Source organism: Mus pahari, chromosome 13, assembly GCF_900095145.1.
Source record: "Mus pahari chromosome 13, PAHARI_EIJ_v1.1, whole genome shotgun sequence".
Taxonomy (NCBI): domain Eukaryota; kingdom Metazoa; phylum Chordata; class Mammalia; order Rodentia; family Muridae; genus Mus; species Mus pahari.
In genome coordinates, this window is record NC_034602.1 from 63368018 (window position 1) to 63388448 (window position 20431).

Below are 20431 nucleotides of genomic sequence, written 5' to 3' on the forward strand. Positions count from 1 at the left end.
TGTAGGCCCAGAGCCTAGAACAGTGTCTAGGACAAGATAGGGGCTCACTAGCGCTGGCTGAGCTAGGGAATGTGGGGGCTCACACCTGTCGTGCCAGCCTTTGAGAGGCTGAAGCATGAGGAATGTCATGAACTCAAGAACTACCAGGGCTGCAGAGTAGGCTCCTGCCTAAAAGAAGAAGAAATGAGTGAGTGAGTGAATGAATGAATGCCTGCCAGCATCTCCATTTAGGATTATGACGTGCCACTTATCTTGACCTAAGGTGTTACTATGCTTCGGGACTGGAATATTTCCTAAGGGTCCATGCAGAGCTTGCTTCCCATCATGGTGCTACTGTAATGTGGTGGGCCTGGTGTGTGTGGGGGTCTATGTCACTGGGGGTGTGCCCTTGAAGAGGCTGTGGGACTTCTCTGTCCTCCTTGCCCTAGCTGTTGTATTCAAGGACATGTCAACAGAGTTGCTTGGTATTTACTTCTGCCATGAGCGCGATCACAGGCAATCTTTCAGGGACCGAAAGTGCCCAACTGTGATCCAAAAGAAGCCGTTCCTCTTCTTAAGCTGATTTTTCTCGGGCGGTATTTCAGTGCTTATCAGCAGAGCCATCTCTCGAAAGCAGCATCTGCAGGAACTCCTGCTCTCTGACGAAGTCTGCCTTGAGAGTGGTGCCCGACCGCATACGTCTGACCCTCTTCAATTCTCGTTTCCCTCGTCTTCTGCCCATTTTATTCCCTGGGACACTGAATTCCCTGCAATCAGCTGAGCGCACCATGTTAGTTTACGCGCCATGTTTCTGTGCGCTACCCCTCTACCTGGAAGGTACAAATACCTTGAAACCTGTTCTTTATCTCTGTCACCACCAAAGACAACCAGTGTATTACTCTCTGAATTTCCACAAATCCTTCAACATATTACTGAGTTCCTATACTGAATATATATATATGTGTGTGTGTGTGTGTGTGTGTGTGTGTGTGTGTCTGTATTTCAAATGCCTTTTCATTCTTCCTTAATGTAGACAGTAAATCCCATCATCCCTGATGAAATAGCAATGAACACTCCACTGAGCTGCCTGCATCATTATCCTATTAGAATTTCAAAGACAGGGAGGATCAGGGAGCCAAAATGTGTCTATTTCAAGACATATCTGCTCACGATTAAAGAGGGTGCAGACACATTCAGTTCTCAACCTAGTAGTAAGAGCATGAGTCTTTGCCTTACAAAAGCAATACAATCCAGTAAGCATTTCAGTTAGGGTCTAGTAACTACATTAATTTCATTAAGACAAAAAAAAAAAAAAAGTACCGGTTTCTGTTACTGACTGAGAAAAGCATGTTTCACATGTTTACAGCAATAATTACATTCTAAAAAGTATCTATAATTATCTTTTAAAATAAGAAAGGCTAAGACAACTAATACTTACTTATTTTTGGTCAGGCATTAGCTTGGAATCTGGCCTTTCTTCTCACAGGCCTTTCCAAAAACCATAATACTAGTGGTTCCAAAGTCTTTTGGAAGGTTCATTGAACCGTCTGCTAACACAGCTAGCCTGAGGTCCTAACCCAGTCATAGCACCAATCACAGAACACCCATACAAAGCAAAAGGGAAGGGGAGGGACACACAGAAGCAGTCCTTCACAGAGTTGCAGCACCCCAGGCGATGCCTGCTGTTCCCAGAGAAGCGCTGGCGTAGTCGCCAGGTCACGCTCTGCAACGCAAAATGCTCATTGACACACTTGATATTATTTTTAACCTGTAGGCTGTTTCCAACACATCAATCTTAAAGAAAAAAAAAAAAAAAAACCAAACACATATACAAACAACCCAACGGGGTCTGACTCTTTTGTTTAAAAACAACCCAACAGGTTAGAAATACTGAAGACAAATCAAACCATTAGCAGCATTTCAGCTGAAAACTCTTTGGGGAGAGAAGCGAGGGGGTGGAAGGGTCGCTGAAGGGAACCTAGATTGGCCATGCACCAGCCCCATGTCTCCCCACCTCAGGCAGCTGGCTGCTAGCATTATCTAGACAGGCCTCCAAACTGGGGGTCTCGTCTCTGATCTGCAGTACGTCTTCTGTCGTGTTGCTGCTAGCCGAATCCTGAGACTGCAGCAGGTCCTGGTGCTCGGGCATCATGTCCTCCGCCACACAGTCACTGTTCAGCTGGGGGGGGTGGGGTGGGGGGTAAAGATTCCTTCATTAGTATCAACAACCGCAAGCAATAGCGTTCTGGGTTTAGTTGAAAAGACCACCTGGGGTTTTCTAGTTTGACCTTCCCTCATCTAGTTAGTATGTATCAGAACGGGTTGTGAACGGAGGTGGTTAATCCCCTCAGCACCACAGAGCATGCAACCACAGAGGTTAGATGTTGATAACTAAACAAAGGGAAAGAACTGGGAGCTAACTAGAATGATATGAGCCTTGAGCCAAAATGTGCGTCTTTTTCATGTGTTTGCTCTTTTCCCCCTGGGGTAGGTGGTAGATTCTCACGTAGCCTAGGCACCAACTCTAACTCTCTGTAGCCAAGGTTCCTTACATTGTTGATATCTTCTGCCTCTAGTGTTCTGTATGAGCCGGTATTGAACCAAGGACCCTGTGCACGCCAGGTGCGTTCTCTGCTGCTGAGCTCCATCTCAGCCAGGTCTGAGGGTTTCTGACCAAGGGAACTCAGGGCAGGCAGGCAGGCAGGCAGGCAGGCAGGAGGGCACCCTCAGTAATGCAAGCAAAAATCAACTGCATAGTTTCAATAAGATGAAAAGGCAAAGAGAAACTGTAAAGCTGTTCCTAGCAGAGCTAATGACAAAGTTGACAAGATAGTTTTCTCTTGGTTAGTATTCAACCTAGGAAATACCAGCTTTTGATTTAGAACACACAGAGGCAAATGCTAACTTTTTCTATGCCAACAAAGCAATTTTCGATGATTTTTTTTTCCCCCTAAATTAGCACCACTGAGACTGACCCTGCCCTGGTCCGTAAGTAGTCATTTCTGCCCCTGGGTTTCATGAGAGCTAGCCGTTGTCAGGCACTTGCTGTGTGTTGGGCGGCTTACCTACAGCAAGGCACTACTGTGATGGTCTACTTTGAATGGTAACATAACTTCCCAGAGTTATAAAGTAGGTAAAGCCAACCCCTGAGATTATAATCACAATTTGTATAATCTGAGCCATGATGAGAGAGAGAGAGAGAGAGAGAGAGAGAGAGAGAGAGAGAGAGAGAGAGAGAGAGAGAGAGAGAAAGAAAGAGAGAGGGCCAAGGCCAAGGCCAAGGCCAGTCTCGCCTTGTAGCATATGGTTGATCTCCATGGCCAGGAAATTCACCATCCCTCTAAATGAGTCCCATTGGACAACTTTTTTTTTAGCCATGTTGAGGAACATGGGCACTAGACAGAGCCTGTTTTCAGTCTCCTCACTGGCTGTGTGCGCTGAGACATGCCAGTTACTCTCCAGATCGGCGTTAAGCCTGCTTGCCTTGCATAGACAGCTGAGAATTACGGAGATCAGTAAAACATCTTGGGGACCCCGGTGTGGTGGTGACTGTTCAGCAGTCACTTCACACACAAAGTGGAGGGGTGTGGCACTGGAAACATTTATGTTAATCATGAGATGTTCAAATAGCAGAGGAGACAGGAAGCTGACCAGAGACAGCTTGATGTCTTGCTTAAAGCCCGCTGCGTGCTATACTGCTGCTGCAAGGGCTTGACCCTCAGATGCTGTAGAGCGAGCAGGTCTCTGCTAAAGGGAGACAGGCTGTAAGGAGAGTTGGGTAACCCTCGCCGACACTAGCGATGCTTCTGAACTGTACACGACAGGGTGCCATTCTCCATGATGCTGTCTCCACATCCCAACCTTCCTCGACCTGCGAAGTCAGGCTTCTGCATAACCCACTTTCCTGGATTGGTAGATGGGCCTTGTTCATCTCACTAATCTGAGCCTTGTACACTCATTAACTTGTCCACACAACCCTTGGGATGGGAGCCAGAACTTCACATAACTTTCATTCCCTAACACAGAGGTTATCTCTACTATTTAAAAGTTATATGTTGGGGCTGGAGAGATGGCTCAGTGGTTAGGAGCACTGGCTGTTCTTTCAGAGGACCTGGGTTCAGTTCCCAGCACCTACATGGCAGCTCACAACTGTTTGTAACTCCTGTTCCAGGGGATCTGATACCCTCATACAGACAGACATGCAGGCAAAACACCAATGTACATTTTTAAAAGAAAGTGTATGTATACATGTACAGCTGTGTGTAGGCATGTTATATGTATATGTGTGTGGCTGTATGTAGGTGTGTGCATGTGACTGCAGAAGAGGGTATGAGGTCCTGTGAAGCTGGAGTTACAGTGGCTTATGAGCTGCTGCTGGATATGGGTGCGAGGAACTGAGCCCAGGTCCCTTTAAAAGAGGACAAAATGCTCTTAGCTGCTAAGCCATCTTTCCAGTCTCCTAACTTAATCTTGAAGAGGACCAATGATGTGCTCAAGCTTATGCACTACATTCAAAGTGTGACCTGCACACCTTGAAAGAGAAGCAGCTGTGTACCAAGAGGTGCAAGGACCCTAGCTGATACCATAAATATGTGTCATTTGAGAGGAGCCCCTGAAAGGGCTCCAAGGATCTAGTTGGCTCTACTCTGCTAGACACACAGGTCAACTTCATGAATCTGGTTTTTGTCATAAGCACCAGAACACTGTTTTGGTTTGTGCATTTTTCACACTTGAAGTGGCCATCAGGAGGCATGGGGGGGCTTTTTTTTTTTTTTTCTAATTGAAACCCCTCTACTTTGTGGAGAGGTGAGATTAATACCATCTGGGTGCGTGACAGGATCTGGCTTGCTGTGAGGGCGGCTTCTTCCTCTGAGGACTCGTCCGTATCCTCCTGGTTCGTCAGGGTCAGGCTCGGGGTGCTGCTGGAACATGGGTACTCCTGAAGGGATGGAGTGTCTCCTTTGTCAATGCTGTCCAGTGAGCGCCGGCGGACTCCCCAGTTGAAATTGTCCATGCTCTCCCCCTAGAAAAGCAAGACACGGTTTCTAAGAAGTCAGCCACATGCTTATCAGTGCTGCAGAGATTAAGACACCCGGGAACATATACCAAGGTGAAAAAAAAATTACTGAATGCATTATCAAAAGGAGAGATTCAATCAGCCCGTCCGTTTCTTTCAACGTTTAACCCGTCATCAAATGTTCATATTTATAGAGATTAAAAAAATCATTTGGTTATTTTAACTAAGTTATTTTCTTGATAATTCGTCTTGCACTGCTGAGGGACCAATTAGATCTACACTCTAAGTCATTTCTACTCTAATACACAGGCACGGATAAGACCACACAGAGGACAAACGGCTACAACTTACCTGCAGCTCCTGGTTAGCAAAAAGGAAAACACACAGAGTTAGAAAGAACGAAGACGCACATTCAAATATATGCTACGCTTTTTGGGAGAAGAACTCTGTGATTTCTCAAACCCAGAGTCGGATGCGAGCTCAGGATTTATTTTTCTTTTTTTTTTTTTTTTTTTTTTTTTTTTTTTTTTTTTTTTTTTTTTTTTTTTTTTGCGGGAAGCTAACATGTGATTTGAACCAGGGAAGAGCTGGAGACAGACACGTAGACCAACGCTTCTGTGGTACACTTTGGCAACACGGAATTCACAAAAATCTTCAACTTTTACACGGCTAACACTTGGTACAATGTAATAACTGACTCAAAGTACCCACATTCAACTGACAATGATACGGGGTTATGGTTACTTTGTCTGCAAGACAGCTGCAGTGAAAAGCAGTGGTCATTTATCAATAGGATTTAAAATCAAGATCAAAGCTATTAAAACACTACCGATGCCAACTTCAAAAGAGGCCACGAGAGAGATGATACAGTTCAGCTCCACTCTGGTTAGGATTTATGCTATGTTTGTGTTGAGCCATAATTCTGAAGAACATAAGTCTTAACTGTCTGAAGCCCTGGTGTGACAAACTATACTAAGCTGACAAAAAATGATTAATTTATATCCTTTACATGGAAGGGATTATCGGAAATAAAGGTTTCAAAAATATAATTTCCCCCCTAAACAGAAGAATTAATTCTTTTTCAAATGGAATTGTAGATGGAAGACAGTTGTGCAGTTCTGACAGGTGAAATCCAAACTGTTCAGGGGCACTTCAGCCCTGTCCCCTGTCCCCTTGGATTCAGCCTGGCTGTTTCTCACGGTGTTTTAGACGCTCTAGGGTTCTGCAAGGTTAAGGCTTAAAAAGTACCTTTCTTTAACTTACATTGTAAATATGACCTTGTTGCATTGTACATTAATGGCACTTGGCCTTATGGTGTGTTTGGTGAATGAATGAATGAATGAGTGAGTGAGTGAGTGAGTGAGTGAATAAATGAATGAATACTGCAGGCTTTCAAAGCTAGGGAATCTTTTAGGAATTTCATTTGTTTGGTTTAGCCATCCAATCCGAGTATTTCCTACTGTTGTTGTTGTTACTATTATTAACCATGACTGTATGTAGAAAGTCTGTTTCCTTGGCTTAATTCTGGGGTTCAGGTCAGTTCTCCCCCGCACCCCTGAGATCCCTGTGACGTGAGGTAAAGGCAGGACTGCAGATACGTCAGTGTTCTAAGGAGCTACTGAAGGTTGGGAGCCTTTCCTGCTGACATTTCAGAGGGCTGTGTGAATCCAGACACAATCCCCAGAGCTCTTTACAGGAAAAAGGCAAACAAAAAAATAATAACCTTAACCATTAGAAAAATGTCAAGAGCCTTTAAAAATCTGAATTCTGAACAAGAAAAAAATAAGTCACTGCAGAAGGATTTAGAAGCGGCTCACAGATGTAGGTTGGGGTACCGGGTCTCAAGCCATCCTATTCCCTCCTGGATGTGACAAGCGGCCCTACGCTTCCTCCAGTATGGTTTTCCAAAGGACGGATGTGAACACACTTTTAAAAGGCATTTAAAACGTACCCTTTTAGAAGATAAAAATGTAAGGAGGAGAATGGGAAATATATATAGGGTAAGAAAACATTGGCTTTAAAACTTTCCTTGTAAAGGTGGCTTAAGTCTACTGGCATGTGTGAGGTTCCTAGGTTCCGGGTTCATATCTCTGAGGCTGCAGGGCAGGCTGAAGCAAAGGGAGGGGACACCTCCCTGGACTGTCTCCTGCTAACAGCTGACTATAGGACACAGTGGCCAAAGAGAGCAGTCCCCTATGAGGGCTGAGGGGCGTACAGGAGCTACCTGAGGTGGCTCTTCAGACAAAGAAACATGCAATCGTGGCCCAGAATATGTGATGTTAAGTACTTTTCTTAATATTTATTAATATATATTTGTCACAATTTTAGGGCGTCCCTATTTTAGTTCTGTTATCATCTAATTGGGTCTAAGGGACTACTATTTGGTGGAACTGACCTGAGCTACAGAATTGGGAGCCCAATAGTCTAAGACAACATCTCTCTTGTCACCATGGTGATTGCTTCTAAAACCAGCAGGTGCTTCAACCTGGGTCAGTGGGTGAGCTCTGATGGGCTAAGGGCTTCTCTCCTCTGCGGAGAGCACCCCTGGAACTAATCCTTACTTGCCCCAAAACATTGCTATGTGGCCACATCCACAGAACAGTGCCAGTCACTGGGCTTCCGCTTGAGACCAGGCTGGCCTGGAATGAAGGAGCTGGGGCTGGGAAAGCAGGAGGAGATGGCCTCCCAGGGTCCCGTGGAATGCAAAGCCCTGCCTCGGGGATTAGCGGGCTGACAAACCTGGTCTCTGCACTTGGGATTTCCACAAAGAAAACCCTTAGTCAGGTGGTAGGCCAGCGGTTCTCAGCCCTCCTAACGCTGCAATCCTTTAATACAGTTCCTCACGCTGCAGTGACCCCCCAACCGTAAGATTATTCTTGTTGCTACTTCGTAACTGTAATTTTGCTACTGTTATATAGACTGTTAATGTAAAAATTTGGGAGACAGAGGTTTGCCAAAGGGGTCATGACCCATAGGTTGAGAAGCACTGGCCTACATGGACATGGCCAGACAGAATCAGTTTATAAGCGGAAGTCCTTTGGGTGTCAGAAGAAAAAGTGCTCGGGACTGCCAGTGAGAGGCCCTCAGGCGCCTGCCAGAGGCAGAGTTCTAGAAAGGTGAAGCTGTCATACAGTCCCTTTAGTGACAAACACAGCTATGCTTAAGGTGGGCATGGTGGCTTACAGTCGCCATCCATGCTTGGGAGGCTGTGGCACGAGGTTCAGGCCAGGGGTGAGGAGACTTTGTCTCAAAACAAAATCAAGGAAATTACATTTGATCAATTTTAATATATATATTTACTATTAATTTGTTTAGCTCATGCTAAATAAACATTTAATTAAATCTATGAATATACTAAAATGACTATAATGAATTTGGTTGTTTTTTTTTTTTTTTTCCTTTGTAAATAGAATGGACTCCTCTTTTACTTAGGTTCCTTCTGCTACTGACTAATCGTGGCAATGGTATTTAGTTTACCTTTCTTGATTTTACACTACTCTCCACAAGGGAAGATGGCATGGTCAGAGGCTGGCTCAGCCGTGACCATCTAGACATACCGGGGAAGCCCACGCTCTTACCTCTGCATCCTCCAACTCGACATCCAAGAAGTCGAAGTCCTTGAAGACGCCAAATTGCTGCTCACTGCTGTTGTCTTCGACGACAACTTCTTCCTCTTGAATTATGTCCTCGGTGGCGGAGATCAAGCTGGTCTGTTGGTCCCCGACTTCCAAATCCTCATTTGAAGAAAACACAACCTGGTGCCCACCCAAAAGAAAAAGACAAAACAAAACGGTTTGCCCACCGTCTTTGTCAGCCTGCATCCGAGACACCAGCCGCTCCAGAACTCTGTCAGCCTCACCCTTCAACCCACGCGGGATTTCCATTTAGTCTCCGTGCCTCACTAGTTCACCACCTGACCAGCACTGCTGCCAACTTTGGCAACAGGCAGGGCCGTCTCCTTTTTATTTCTGGTTAATACCAGCACTCAGAAAAGGCAAGCACCAAGACACAGGGTATTGGCGCCCTTTGCCTGCATGTCCCTCAGTACTCACGGAGGGATTCTTGGGGAGGCCAGATTCGGGGCCACAGAGGGAAAGCACGCTCATCAGCTTCTCTCTCGTTCTCCGCTGACAGGAAGGAAATTCCAGGGTTAGTACTGAGCAAAGTAAGATGGTTCTAGGGTGCTTGCATGATCACAACTCGATCCTTCTGCCCCATGCCGACGCTTGCTGCGTACCTGTGATAACTGGGGCCTTTTCCAGCTGACGGGAACCAGGGCGTTGGATGTGGAGCCAGAGGAGGTGGAGGACGTGCTTCTGGTGACTGCGATCACCTTTGCCTTCCCGTTTCTTCCCGCGGCACTGTGTTGGCCTCCATACTTGTTCCCAATGATGGGCGTCTGCACAGAAACAAATGCCGGCCTTGCCTCAAGCCTCCACACCAGAGGAACTTTCAGATGTTAAATGTTAACGTTATCTTTCATGATGTTTTTCTACAAATAACCAGGAGAGCTGGTTGAGCAAGCCACGAGGGCGGGGCAAGTCAGTAACTGTTCCTCCATGGCCTCTACATCAGCTCCTGCCTCCGGGTTCTGGTGCCGCCTTCCCTGGATGATGGACTGGATTGTAAGATAAAATCAACCCTTTCCACCCCAAGTTGATGTTGGCCATCGTATTTTATGACAGCAACAGAGACCCTAACGAAGGCACCCCAAAATGTAATATCTGCTTCCCTAGGGAAACTTATAACACTCAGCTAGATGGTACCTCCTTTCTGAAACACATCTCTAGGAGTACACACCTGCCTGCTTCCTCAGAACAATGGAAACGCTCTCACCTCCCTTTCCTAACCAGCTTCACAGTACCCATTACGGTGCCTGGTGCCAAGCACAAGTTCTGCTGACTTGGGCCTGAGAGAAGAATCGAGGCGACGAGAGCTCCTAACAGAACTGTCTCGACGGTGGGGCCTCTTACCTCGGAGATGTCAAAGTGAAAATCTAAGGTCTTGCCGGGCAGCTCCTTCGAGACGTTATTGAAAATTTTAGCGAAGGAGATTTCGGGAGAGCCTACGTCCACTCCGTAGGCCTTGGGGATGTCATTGGGGACGACGAGACTTGCAGAGCGGGACACCACCAGCTTCAGGATGTTGAGGGCTTCCTTCCAGTATGGGCTCTGGATTCGGAAAGAATCGACTTGAGCATTACAAGTGTGCATGGAGAGGAACAAAAACCCCAGCGTATGCCACAGACTGTGAGAACAGCATTGCATTGAGATGGCTATAAAATTATTCATTTTTCCTTCCAGATCTTTTAACAGAAGGTCTTCTGAGTTATAAAACACAGGAAAATCTCAGTCATTACCGGTAGGGTTAGATTAACACATGTGATAGACCGAATGATGCCCCCCATTGGAAGACCTTGTTTTCTTCTCAGGGAGTACTTTATAAATCATTAATTGGGACAGTCTTATGCAGAGACCTGGCTGTTAAAGACAAGGAATCAAATACATTTGGACTTTCAAGGTGAAGTTTTCGCTTCAAGGTTGAATACTAAATAGATGATAAAATGTTTTAAAATATATACATTTTAGATGTATTATTAAATACTAAAACACATTCTGACTTTTAGAAAACGTTTTTATTATTTTATCTCATGTGTATGGAGGCTTCGCCTGCACATGTCTCTACATCGCATTTGTGGAGCGTCCACAGAAGCCAAAAGAGGGTGTTAGGTCCTCCGGAACTGGAGTTATAGACGGCAGTGAGCTGCCATATGGGTACTGGGAATCAAACTGGGGTCCTAAGAACAAGCAACATGTGCTCTTAACTGGTTAGCCACCTCTTAGCCCCAGGACTTTGTTTCTTAATTACCTGGGCCCCAACATGGGATGACCACTCTCAGGCACTGCTGACCCTCAGAGGAAGCCTTTCTTAGTTTTATATATTCCTCCAACATAATTTAGGAGTAACAGAAATGACAGAAGTGTATGTGCCGAAGAATCATTATCTAGCAAAGAATTCTTAATGATTTTTCTCTTTTTATTTTAATGTATATGGGTAATTTTTGACCACATGTATGGCTCTACAACTCATGCGTGCCCTGCCTGAGGAGGCAAGAAGAGGGCATCAGATCCCCTAGAACTGGAGCCACGGATGGTCCTGAGCTACTACGTGGATGCTGAGACTCCAACCTGGGTCTTCAGGAAGAGCAGCCAGGGCTCATAAACAGTGAGCTATTTCTCCAGCCCCTCATATTCATTATATATATATATATATATATATATATATATATATATATATATATATATATATATACACACACATATACATATATATATAAAGATTATATGGGAAAAGCTTTTTAAAAACACCTTGGCCATGGAGCCACATCCCAAAGGATTCAGAAACATTTTCATACGATTTGATTAATTTCCGATTGGGGCTAGGCTACAAAACTGTTGAGCTCAGTATTTCCCTTTTAAAATTCTACTGCAGTGACTGCATATGTTGGTGGGGTATAAATGCAAAACAGTCATCTGTGAAGGTTCTCAGAATCTGTTCTTTGGATACTTAATTACTAATATATTTTAATTGTGTGGGGTGTGTTTGTGTGTGTGTGTGTGGACGTATGTGTGTATGTGTGCGTGTGTGTATACGTATGTGTGTATGTGTGTGTATGTGTGCGTGTGTGCATGTGTGTGTGTGTGTGTGTGTGCATGCTTGCAGATGCTCAAGAGTCCAGGCTGCGGAACTAGATCCTCTGGATCTGGACAGACAGCAATTTTGAGCTGCCTAGGGTTGGCTTGGGTCTGCTGCTAGAGCAGGACACAGTCTTAATTGCTGAGCCGTCTGTCTCTTTAGTCCTTCTCTTGCTATTTATACAAAAGCGCCTTACTTCATCACTGTTCACATTTAAACAAAGTTTCGTTTTCTGCTTTCTGAATATCTGGCACTTCCTGACATACAAGCGCCAACTTTAAAGTATGGACTTTCAAAGCACCCTTCTGTTTCTAAAGGTTTGTTTTTATCTAATATATAGCATCTCACTAACACAGTCATACAAAGAATGACGTAAGTCCCAGCCTTAATTCTCAGAGATGGCATCTGCTGCTGTTTGTATATGCACACCCTCTATAGCTGCTGCAGAAATGTGACCTAAATCTAACCAAAGCCCCGCACCAACGCCACCATCCAGATGGTGCTTCCGTGCCACTTGCATAGCACCTGTTTTCTGTGTAGAAACTACCCCAGGAACATCATTGGTGTTCCCCACCCTTGTGTATCTAAGATGCTTCAGAGTTCTTACGCTCATAAAGTATTTCTCGCTAAGCAATGTTGCACGTGAACCACGTGGTCACTCACCTGTACGTATTTGCCAATGATCTTTATGATCTCCAGGTTAAACTGCTTGACCGGGGCTGCAGACAAGTCAATGTGACTCAACAGACTGTAGATGATCTGTAGCAATGACTGCTGCAGGCTGGACAGTCCCTTTTCTAACAGCTGAGAACAACATTGAAATGTAGACTTTAATCGGGTTGAACAAAAACTTGGCAGCAGACTTACAGTGCTGAGAGACATAATAGATTTAACCTGTCAGTTTGCTCAAATGATCAGGGATCAGGAAACATGATCAGGCACCTACATTACTTTTCCTCTGTCAGAAAGGGTAACTGGTTCTCATGTCAGTAACGGTTTTCAATAATAAATATATAAATAGATATTACTTATTTTAGGTTAAAGAAAGAACAGCTACACTGCAGTCACCAGAGAACAACAGGAGAATCCACAGAGCCATGTAGCAGCTAAATGACCTTGCACAAAACTGAATGACTGCCTTGATGGCCAGTTCACACATTTCTGACCATCTGAAAGAAATATACCTTTCAGTTACAAACCAACCAACCAACCAAACAACCAAACAAACAAACCTCCCAAAAGATTTTATTTTCTCTTGAGTTTTCCTTCCTTCCTTCCTTTTTTCCTTCCTTCCTTCCTCCCTCCCTCCCTCCCTCCCTCCCTCCCTCCATCCCTTGAACCCACCGTGTAGCCCAGGCTGCCCTCCCAATCCTCCAGCCCCAGTTCTTTGACAGTTATGATTGAAGTCTGAGGCCAGGTTCCAAGTATTTATAAATTTTGAAGAAATAAAAATTGTGCCTATACTCCAGGATAAACACCACCCACAAATGTTCCTATAATTCCCGTAATAAAGATTTCCATTAGTTACTGTGCTGGCTAGTTTGTAATGTCAACGTGACACAGGCTAGAGTAATTAGGGAAGAGAGAACAGAAGTAGAGAAAATGCCTACACCAGACTGGTCTGTAGGAAAGCCTGTGGGACAATTTTATTTTTTTTTAAGTTAGAGATTGATGTGGGCCATCCCATTGTGTGTGTGTGTGTGTGTGTGTGTGTGAGAGAGAGAGAGAGAGAGAGAGAGAGAGAGAGAGAGAGAGAGAGAGAGAGAGACAATAGCCTTGGGTAGATGGTCCTGGGGTCTATAAGAAGGCACGCTGAGCACACAGCACCCCTCTGTGGCCTCTGCATCAGCTCCTGCTCCAGGTTCCTGCCCTGTTTGAGCTCCTGCCCTGACTTCCTCGATTATGGACTGTGGTATGGAATTGTAAGCTAAAATAAACCTCTAAGTTGCTTTTGGCCAAGGTGTTTTATTACAGCAGTAGAATTCCTAACTAAGACATTTACTTCCATGTCAACGAAGGCAATGATTCTAGATACTGGAACTGGGGAAAATAACCATCCAATAAAAAAAAAAAGCCTCTTTTGCACTTGAAAAGCATTTGTATCTCTCCCTGCTCTGTCCTCTCGGATGCTCTCTCTAATCGAGTGCAAGCCCTTAGACAGGTTAGCACCACAGCGCTGCCTCTCTCGACAGCCACTTGACAATGTCACCACCCAGAGGTCCAAAACCGCCTAAATTCACCTCTGCCAGGTAAGTCACAAGACTGAAGGTCGCCTCTGAGAAAGAGTCGTGCAGGTACCGGCACACCACGTTGATCCAGTTGGAACAGTCTCTGGAGTAGGTATGTGTGCTGTACAAGCTCATCATGTGAGCCAGGTTCACCAGCGTCGGGCACTTCTCCTCCGCACAGACCTGGAAAACACGCGTGCTTATTCCGGTTGCCCACAACTTAAACCTGCTTTAGGCTAGGTGCATTCATTTAAAGACATAATTTGAGATGCACATTAAAGTTCCAGGGCCTTTCAGTTTTTTTTAAAAAGCCAGAAAATTTAAAATGGTAAAGGGAAAGACCAAGGCACTGCTAAGAGAACGGCAACAAAACAGTGGTTCTCAGCCCTTATCTCCAGAAATACGTACATTATGATTCATAACAGTAACTAAACTGCAGTTGTGAAGTAGCGATGAAAGTAACTTCACGGTTGGGGGGGTTCACCACAACATGAGGAACTGTACTAAAGGGCTGCAGCATTAGGAAGGGTGAGAGCCACCTCGACGGAAGACCAGAAAGAGGACTGATGTACTAGCACTTGTCTGGGTTTTACACTGGATGGCGTTTACAGTCTATAACGCTGTCTCTGGTGAACGGCCGTCTACAGGTACATAAGGCCTACTCTTGACCCTGTCTGTCTTGTCGAATCCCAAAGCGCTCTGGTGCCCAAGAGCCTAAAAGCAGGCAGGTTCTACCTGAGATTCTCAGGCTGCTTCAGGGCTGCTGTGTCGGGCACCTCATGGACTAGTTACTGCTGACAGCCCCAACCTGTGTGACAGTCACAGGACCACACTGGAGCTGTGGTATTTCCAGTGGTAGCATCCTGCACACCGGCCACCTGACTGCTCGTCGGGAAATTATGTAAGTGAGTTCCTTGGTCAATCCTTGCGGAAGCCGACCTTCCCAGGGGCAGCTTGACACAGCTATGGAGTAGGGATCAGCCTTTGGGGGGGGGATTTTACTGATTAAATTCATATTCTTAGTTCCTTTATTCCCTGGGTGACTGGTAAAGATGTCTTTTAGCCTTCTCTGGAGATGCTATAACAAACTAGAACTGGAAAAGGGCCTTCGCTGTTTTACAAGCCTAGTATTATATAGTGTGTATGTGTATGAATATATGTATGTGCTACATGTCTATATATATGCACGTACATACATATATGTATGTATATATGCATACATGTACACGTGTATGTATCACTATATTGTCATACTGCCAATTTCAGTTTTCTCCTTTTCATTTTTCAAGCGTGTTCTTCCATTTACTCCTAATGCATTGTATCCGTATCCACAACTACCTACAGCATTTAGTTAAGAGAAATGTTGCCTCTGAAATATACATATATTTAACTATTTATTTAAATAATCTAATAGTTCAGAGGACAACTGATAGACCTGAAGGGCCTCGAGTCCATCTCTCCGCCATTATCCATGCGCGGGCAGGAGATATAAAGGCATGCATATACAACTGCAGAAAATACCAACGCAGTACCCTGAAAATCATTTTATAAATTCACTGAAAGCGGCTATCTCAACCATTATCTATAAATCCAACCATGAGAAGATTTGGGGCGGGGGAGACTTGGTTTCTCATTTCTATTTCAACGTAGACTAACCTAACGAACGATTTAAAAGTCATATAATCTTATAATTTCACAATGACTATTTATATCCTGGCTAGAAAATTTTCTTGAATAATAAAACATTCTTTGGAGATTTTTGTTTGCTTTTGAGCCTTACTATATAGCCCAGGCCACCCTGGGCTTACTGGGATTACAGGTGTGTGCCTTCACCTCTGGCTATACTAAGTTCTTATAAAAGGGTACTTTTTTTTCCTCAACAATAATTTTTAAACACTTATCTTTGAAAAGGGAGGGGATTCCTGTGCAATATAAAAAAGAAAATGTCTTAAGAATAGATTTTGACATTTAGAAGCACCAGGTTAAAATACAATCCAATGATAAAAAAAAAAACGTTCTGTAACAAACTTTTTGGCAAGGCTCCTGCCATAATGAAAGAGTGTTGCCTGGCCCGAGCGAGATGCCGAGCTCTCGGTGGGCACAAACAGAGATCCAGGGATATTTGCATAATGAGGAAGCACATAATAGCAGAAAATTACTCTCAACAGTTCCAAGTGAGAGAATAAATTGAGGAAATCAATTTAACCCACAGCCCGCAGGTTTCTAAAAGCACACACGGAGGGGAGTCATCCGGTGCTGCGCTGCAGGAGAAAGCACACTTCAAAACAATTTAGCAATCACAGAAAGCCTGATTTGGATTCTTAGAAGAAGAAGAAGAAAAAAAAAAATCACAGGGGACTTTCTGTGTCCTGATAAGGTCAGGACACCAGCAGCTCTATCCTCAGGGGCTGTGACATCCTTCAGGCCAGGCCGCGCCTCTCAGCGACTCCAGCATTCAATGGGTTGGTTAGGGAACACACTCCCACTGCATCTCTTAGATGCTTCTGTTTTCCTATTTGAGTTTTTTGTTCCCTTAAAAACTCCAATTAAGCCAACATATAGTTTCCCTTCGTGTCTTCTTTCTAGCTTCTCAGCCGGGGATGGAGAGAGACCTTGTTTGCATTGTCCTAACGATGCATAATTGGAATATTAAAGCGAAAGCCATTTTTAAAAAAATTTTTTATATCATCTTAAACCCTTATCAGTGAAAATGCTACATATGAAGTTGGTTTATTTTAGGCAGATATTTTCCAAAATATCATTTCATTTCAAACCATCAGTTTTCCATCAAATTCTTAATGTTCTATTGAACTTATTAGAGAAATCAAGAATAAGAATCCTTGTGCGGCCTTTTTCTACTACCATATACACTTCTCTTTCGATTTCATTCCATTTCTTTATTTACTATGCAGGTGTGTGTGGAGGTCAAAGGACACCTTGCAGGAATTGGTTCTCTCCTTCTACCCACCACATGGGGATGGAACTTGGGTTGCACAGGTGGGAGGCAAGTGCCTTTTCCCACTGAACCATCCCTGCCAGCTCAGGATTTTGGATTTTTTTTTTTTTTCTTTTTTCTCATTCTGTAGCCAAGGATGGCTTAGAACTTACCACATAATCCAGCTGGCCTCAAACTCAAGACAAAATTCCTTCTCAGTCTCTAGAGCACTGAGGTCACAGACGTGAGCCACCCTGCCTGGTTTACCATGTTCAAGACATTAGGATATGGTTCTGTTAACCATGACAAGCTAAGCCATCTACAATTGGCTATTTAAGAATCTCTTCATAGTTAACAGATTGTAATACATTTAGAAATTCAAGTAGGAAGGGACTCAATGCCATACTTTATTAATACACCTCTTATCTTTTCTGATTTGCTTTTAAAGGTGGGGTCTCACTACACCCCTTGGCTGTCCTACAACCCTCTGGGGACACTGGGATGCCCTTCGCTTGAGGTGATCCTTCCTGAACAGGCTCGTGCCACCCTGACCAGCTCTCCGTATTTTCTCGTCCTCTGTATTATCTGGCAGGGTGATGCTAAGGTTCTCCCTTACTACCAGTGTGTTTTGTTGCTGCTTAGCGCTCTCTATGGCTTTGCACTCAATGGCGTCCTGCCTGACAACAGGACATTCCCTTCACTGGGCTGTACCTGCTGGCTTCTTCCCTTTCCTGTGCTGCTCATGAACTAAATCACCAATTGTAAGAAAACTGTTTCTGTAAAAAGCTCTTCAAGAAAAGGCAGTTTACTGTGGGAACTTTCCGGCTTTCCCTCCTGGGGTTCTAGTTTACAGCTGTGCTGTCCTTTACTTAATCCTCCTGGATTGAGTCACGTCGTTTACTGCGGGCCGTGTATTATTTTAAAACGTAGAGCTACCTTTTATTTGTAATTGTATGTTTGAAGTTTGAAAATTTCTCCCTCCAAGGGACAACGGCTGACGCACACAAGATTCAGACATGTATAATTAGGAATCTTATCTTTAAAAAGCTGTTCAGACAGGAAATTATTAATAGCATAAAATGTCAAAATCATATTTTATGACATTAGGAGGCATACATTTCCAACACCTTAACAGATGATATAAAAATAGCTATACTACTGCTTTCGGAACTGTGCGGCGGGAAGGAAAAATAAGGGGTCGGAGAGAAAAGACAAAAGAAAGCATTAAAAAGAAAAAAGTAGAAAGGATTTTAAGAAACTCAAGATATACTATGGCTTGTCTTTTGGGGGACTCTGTATAGGTCGTTTTCTCCTTTAATACTTCTATTTAATTTGTGTGCGTGTGGGCATGCTATACGTGTATGGGGGCTGGGAACTGAGCTCAGGTTTTCTGCAAGAGCAGCAAGGGCTCTTAACAGATGAGCATCCCCAGCTCTCTGCACATGCAATTTCCTCTGCCCAGAAACTTCAGTTCTTAGTCCCCTCGTAGCCTCTCACTCAGGCATTTCACTTTGGTGGTTCCTGTTTGATCTTCAGTCTAAGTCTAGACAGGCGCCCTCCTCTAGAGAGATCTCTGCTGTCTGTGCCCCTAGAGGCTCTGTCCCCACTGCCTGGAGCCTCACCGGACTCTCTGTTGGCTGGCTTCTGCTGGCTCCATGGCCCGAGAGGATGGTAGCCCGGGGCCTGGTCCGGCTTTGCCAGTAAATAAATGAAAGAAAGACAGACAGACAGAGCAGTAGAGAAGAAAAGTAGGAAAAGGAGCAGAAAAAGACTCAAGACTCAAGAGGGTCACTGGAATTTGATATTTTTATTCACTGGCTTTGCTGCAGCACCCTGTGATGGGCAGAATAAACATTAGAGGCAAAGTTCGGAAAGTAACAGTGAGAGAGAAAAGGCAGGGCAGCGCCCACAGCGGCCCGGCCTTTCACCGTCGCGTTTGCTTACCTTTGCTATCCGGCTAGCTGTCTCTTTGCAAAACTGCGTTGGGTTGTCAAAATGCTGGATTAGGTGAGGCAGTAAGCAGAGGATGTTAAGAGGAAAGCCTACAGTGGGGGAAATAAAAGCAAACAAGAACCAACTTTATTGCACAATATTTGGAAAGCTAAAGGCAGGTTTAAATGGTCTACAGAAACCATTTTCAGTTTTATGCAGTACCTGATCCTATAAGTTTTAGCCAGATAATGCATCTAACATGAAAAGTTGTTGCTGTTATTTATTATTATTATTCTTCAGAAATTAGCAATTTCTAGGCCGAGGATGGAGCTCGATGGCTGTGTGTCTGCTTAGCATTGGCAGGAAACTAGGTTCAATCTCCGTACCCCCACTCTACACCCTTAAAAGGGAAGGATATTTAACAGACTCCAGTAGCACCACCTGACAACTGGGACGGATCCACCAGCGAGTGTTTGGAGACGGAAATGAGCTGACTGAGGAGGTGCACGGTCATCTCTTGGGTAGACACTGAGGTAAAGCCCTTAAGGAAGAGCTGCTGAAGGCCGGGGAAGTTACTCCATTTCAACTTGCTCTGTACGCTCTCGATCTTCTCCCGACTCTCGGACTTATCCAGAGGCAAGTGGGTGAGCAGTTTGCTCAGAAGCCTGAGCGCCAGGAGGTACTCGTATTCGTAGTCGGATTCCAACAGAGACGTTGCTATCCAAAAGATGGTGGCCATCAGGTTGCTCGGCTCCGTTGGGGGCTGCGTGTCGTACACTCCTTTCTCTCTCAGCGAGGAAAGGCTTCGAGTCCTCGCCAAGCTACCTCCGTGGTTTATCCGTCCATCCGTTATGTCCAGTGTGTTACTCCGCCGCCGGTCACCTCTGCGGTCACCAACTAGACTTAACCTCAAAGAGTTACTTCTTGTGTCACCGTTGCATCCCAAATGGCCGCTGCTGTCAATGGGGCTTAGGTTGAGCTGACCAGTGCTTTTTCTGTTAGCTGCATACTTGTTTCCCATTACAGGATCGTGGTATGAGGATCTAAAAAACGGAAGAGAGGAAAGAGATGGAGGGGGCTAGGGAGATGGCTTACGAGCACTGACTGCTCTTCCAGAGGTCCTGAGTTCAATTCCCAGCAATCACATGGTGGCTCGCAACCATCTGTAAAGGGATCCGATGCCCTCTTCTGGTGTGTCTGAAGACAGCTACAGTGTACTCACATAAAATAAATAAATCTTAAAAAAAATAAATACCCGTGCTATCGGATTTTAAGGCATTCTTTGTGAATAGGAAAGTTCTTTTTTAAAAAAAGAAAAGGTAAGGATGGATAGGTAGGTAGAGAGATTGATGATAGGTAGAACAAAAGAAAGAAAGGAATGACAGAAGAGAAGTCACTTTTGCTACATTAAATTTATTCTTAAAATCTGAAAAAGTAACTTTTTTTTTATCAGTTTTGCCCCAACATAAAAACCAAAAAATGCAACAGGATTTCTTCTGCCAGGGCTCTGTTTTGTGAGCTCAGAAGAGGTTTTAACTACTGGAGTAGTAGCTCAGCCCTGGATAGAGAGACAAGTTACCTCTAAAGCAGACCCTGTCTGGATCATGGCTGTCTGACTAGACAATGCTCACATCTCTCCTGCTC

At 44.5% G+C, this 20431-nt stretch overlaps 1 protein-coding gene across 7 annotated transcripts in view; it reads right to left on the reverse strand.

Moving 5' to 3' along the window:
• The window catches only part of Fryl (FRY like transcription coactivator), a 227381-nt gene that overhangs the window by 18185 nt on the left and 188765 nt on the right, over nucleotides 1-20431 (reverse strand). For 4 of the 7 annotated variants that reach the window (XM_029545526.1, XM_029545522.1, XM_029545523.1 and 1 more), the window contains 10 exons: nucleotides 19229-19830; nucleotides 18800-18897; nucleotides 13933-14103; nucleotides 12356-12496; nucleotides 9970-10167; nucleotides 9234-9395; nucleotides 9049-9123; nucleotides 8575-8751; nucleotides 4799-5002; nucleotides 1994-2158 (listed from right to left, as the gene is read on the reverse strand). In XM_029545526.1, the coding sequence (XP_029401386.1) occupies nucleotides 1994-2158; nucleotides 4799-5002; nucleotides 8575-8751; nucleotides 9049-9123; nucleotides 9234-9395; nucleotides 9970-10167; nucleotides 12356-12496; nucleotides 13933-14103; nucleotides 18800-18897; nucleotides 19229-19830 (1993 nt within the window). Of the gene's footprint in view, nucleotides 1-1993; nucleotides 2159-4798; nucleotides 5003-5347; nucleotides 5357-8574; nucleotides 8752-9048; nucleotides 9124-9233; nucleotides 9396-9969; nucleotides 10168-12355; nucleotides 12497-13932; nucleotides 14104-18799; nucleotides 18898-19228; nucleotides 19831-20431 lie in introns of all 7 variants that reach the window. The other 3 variants (XM_029545525.1, XM_029545524.1, XM_029545521.1) reach the window with 1 other exon arrangement.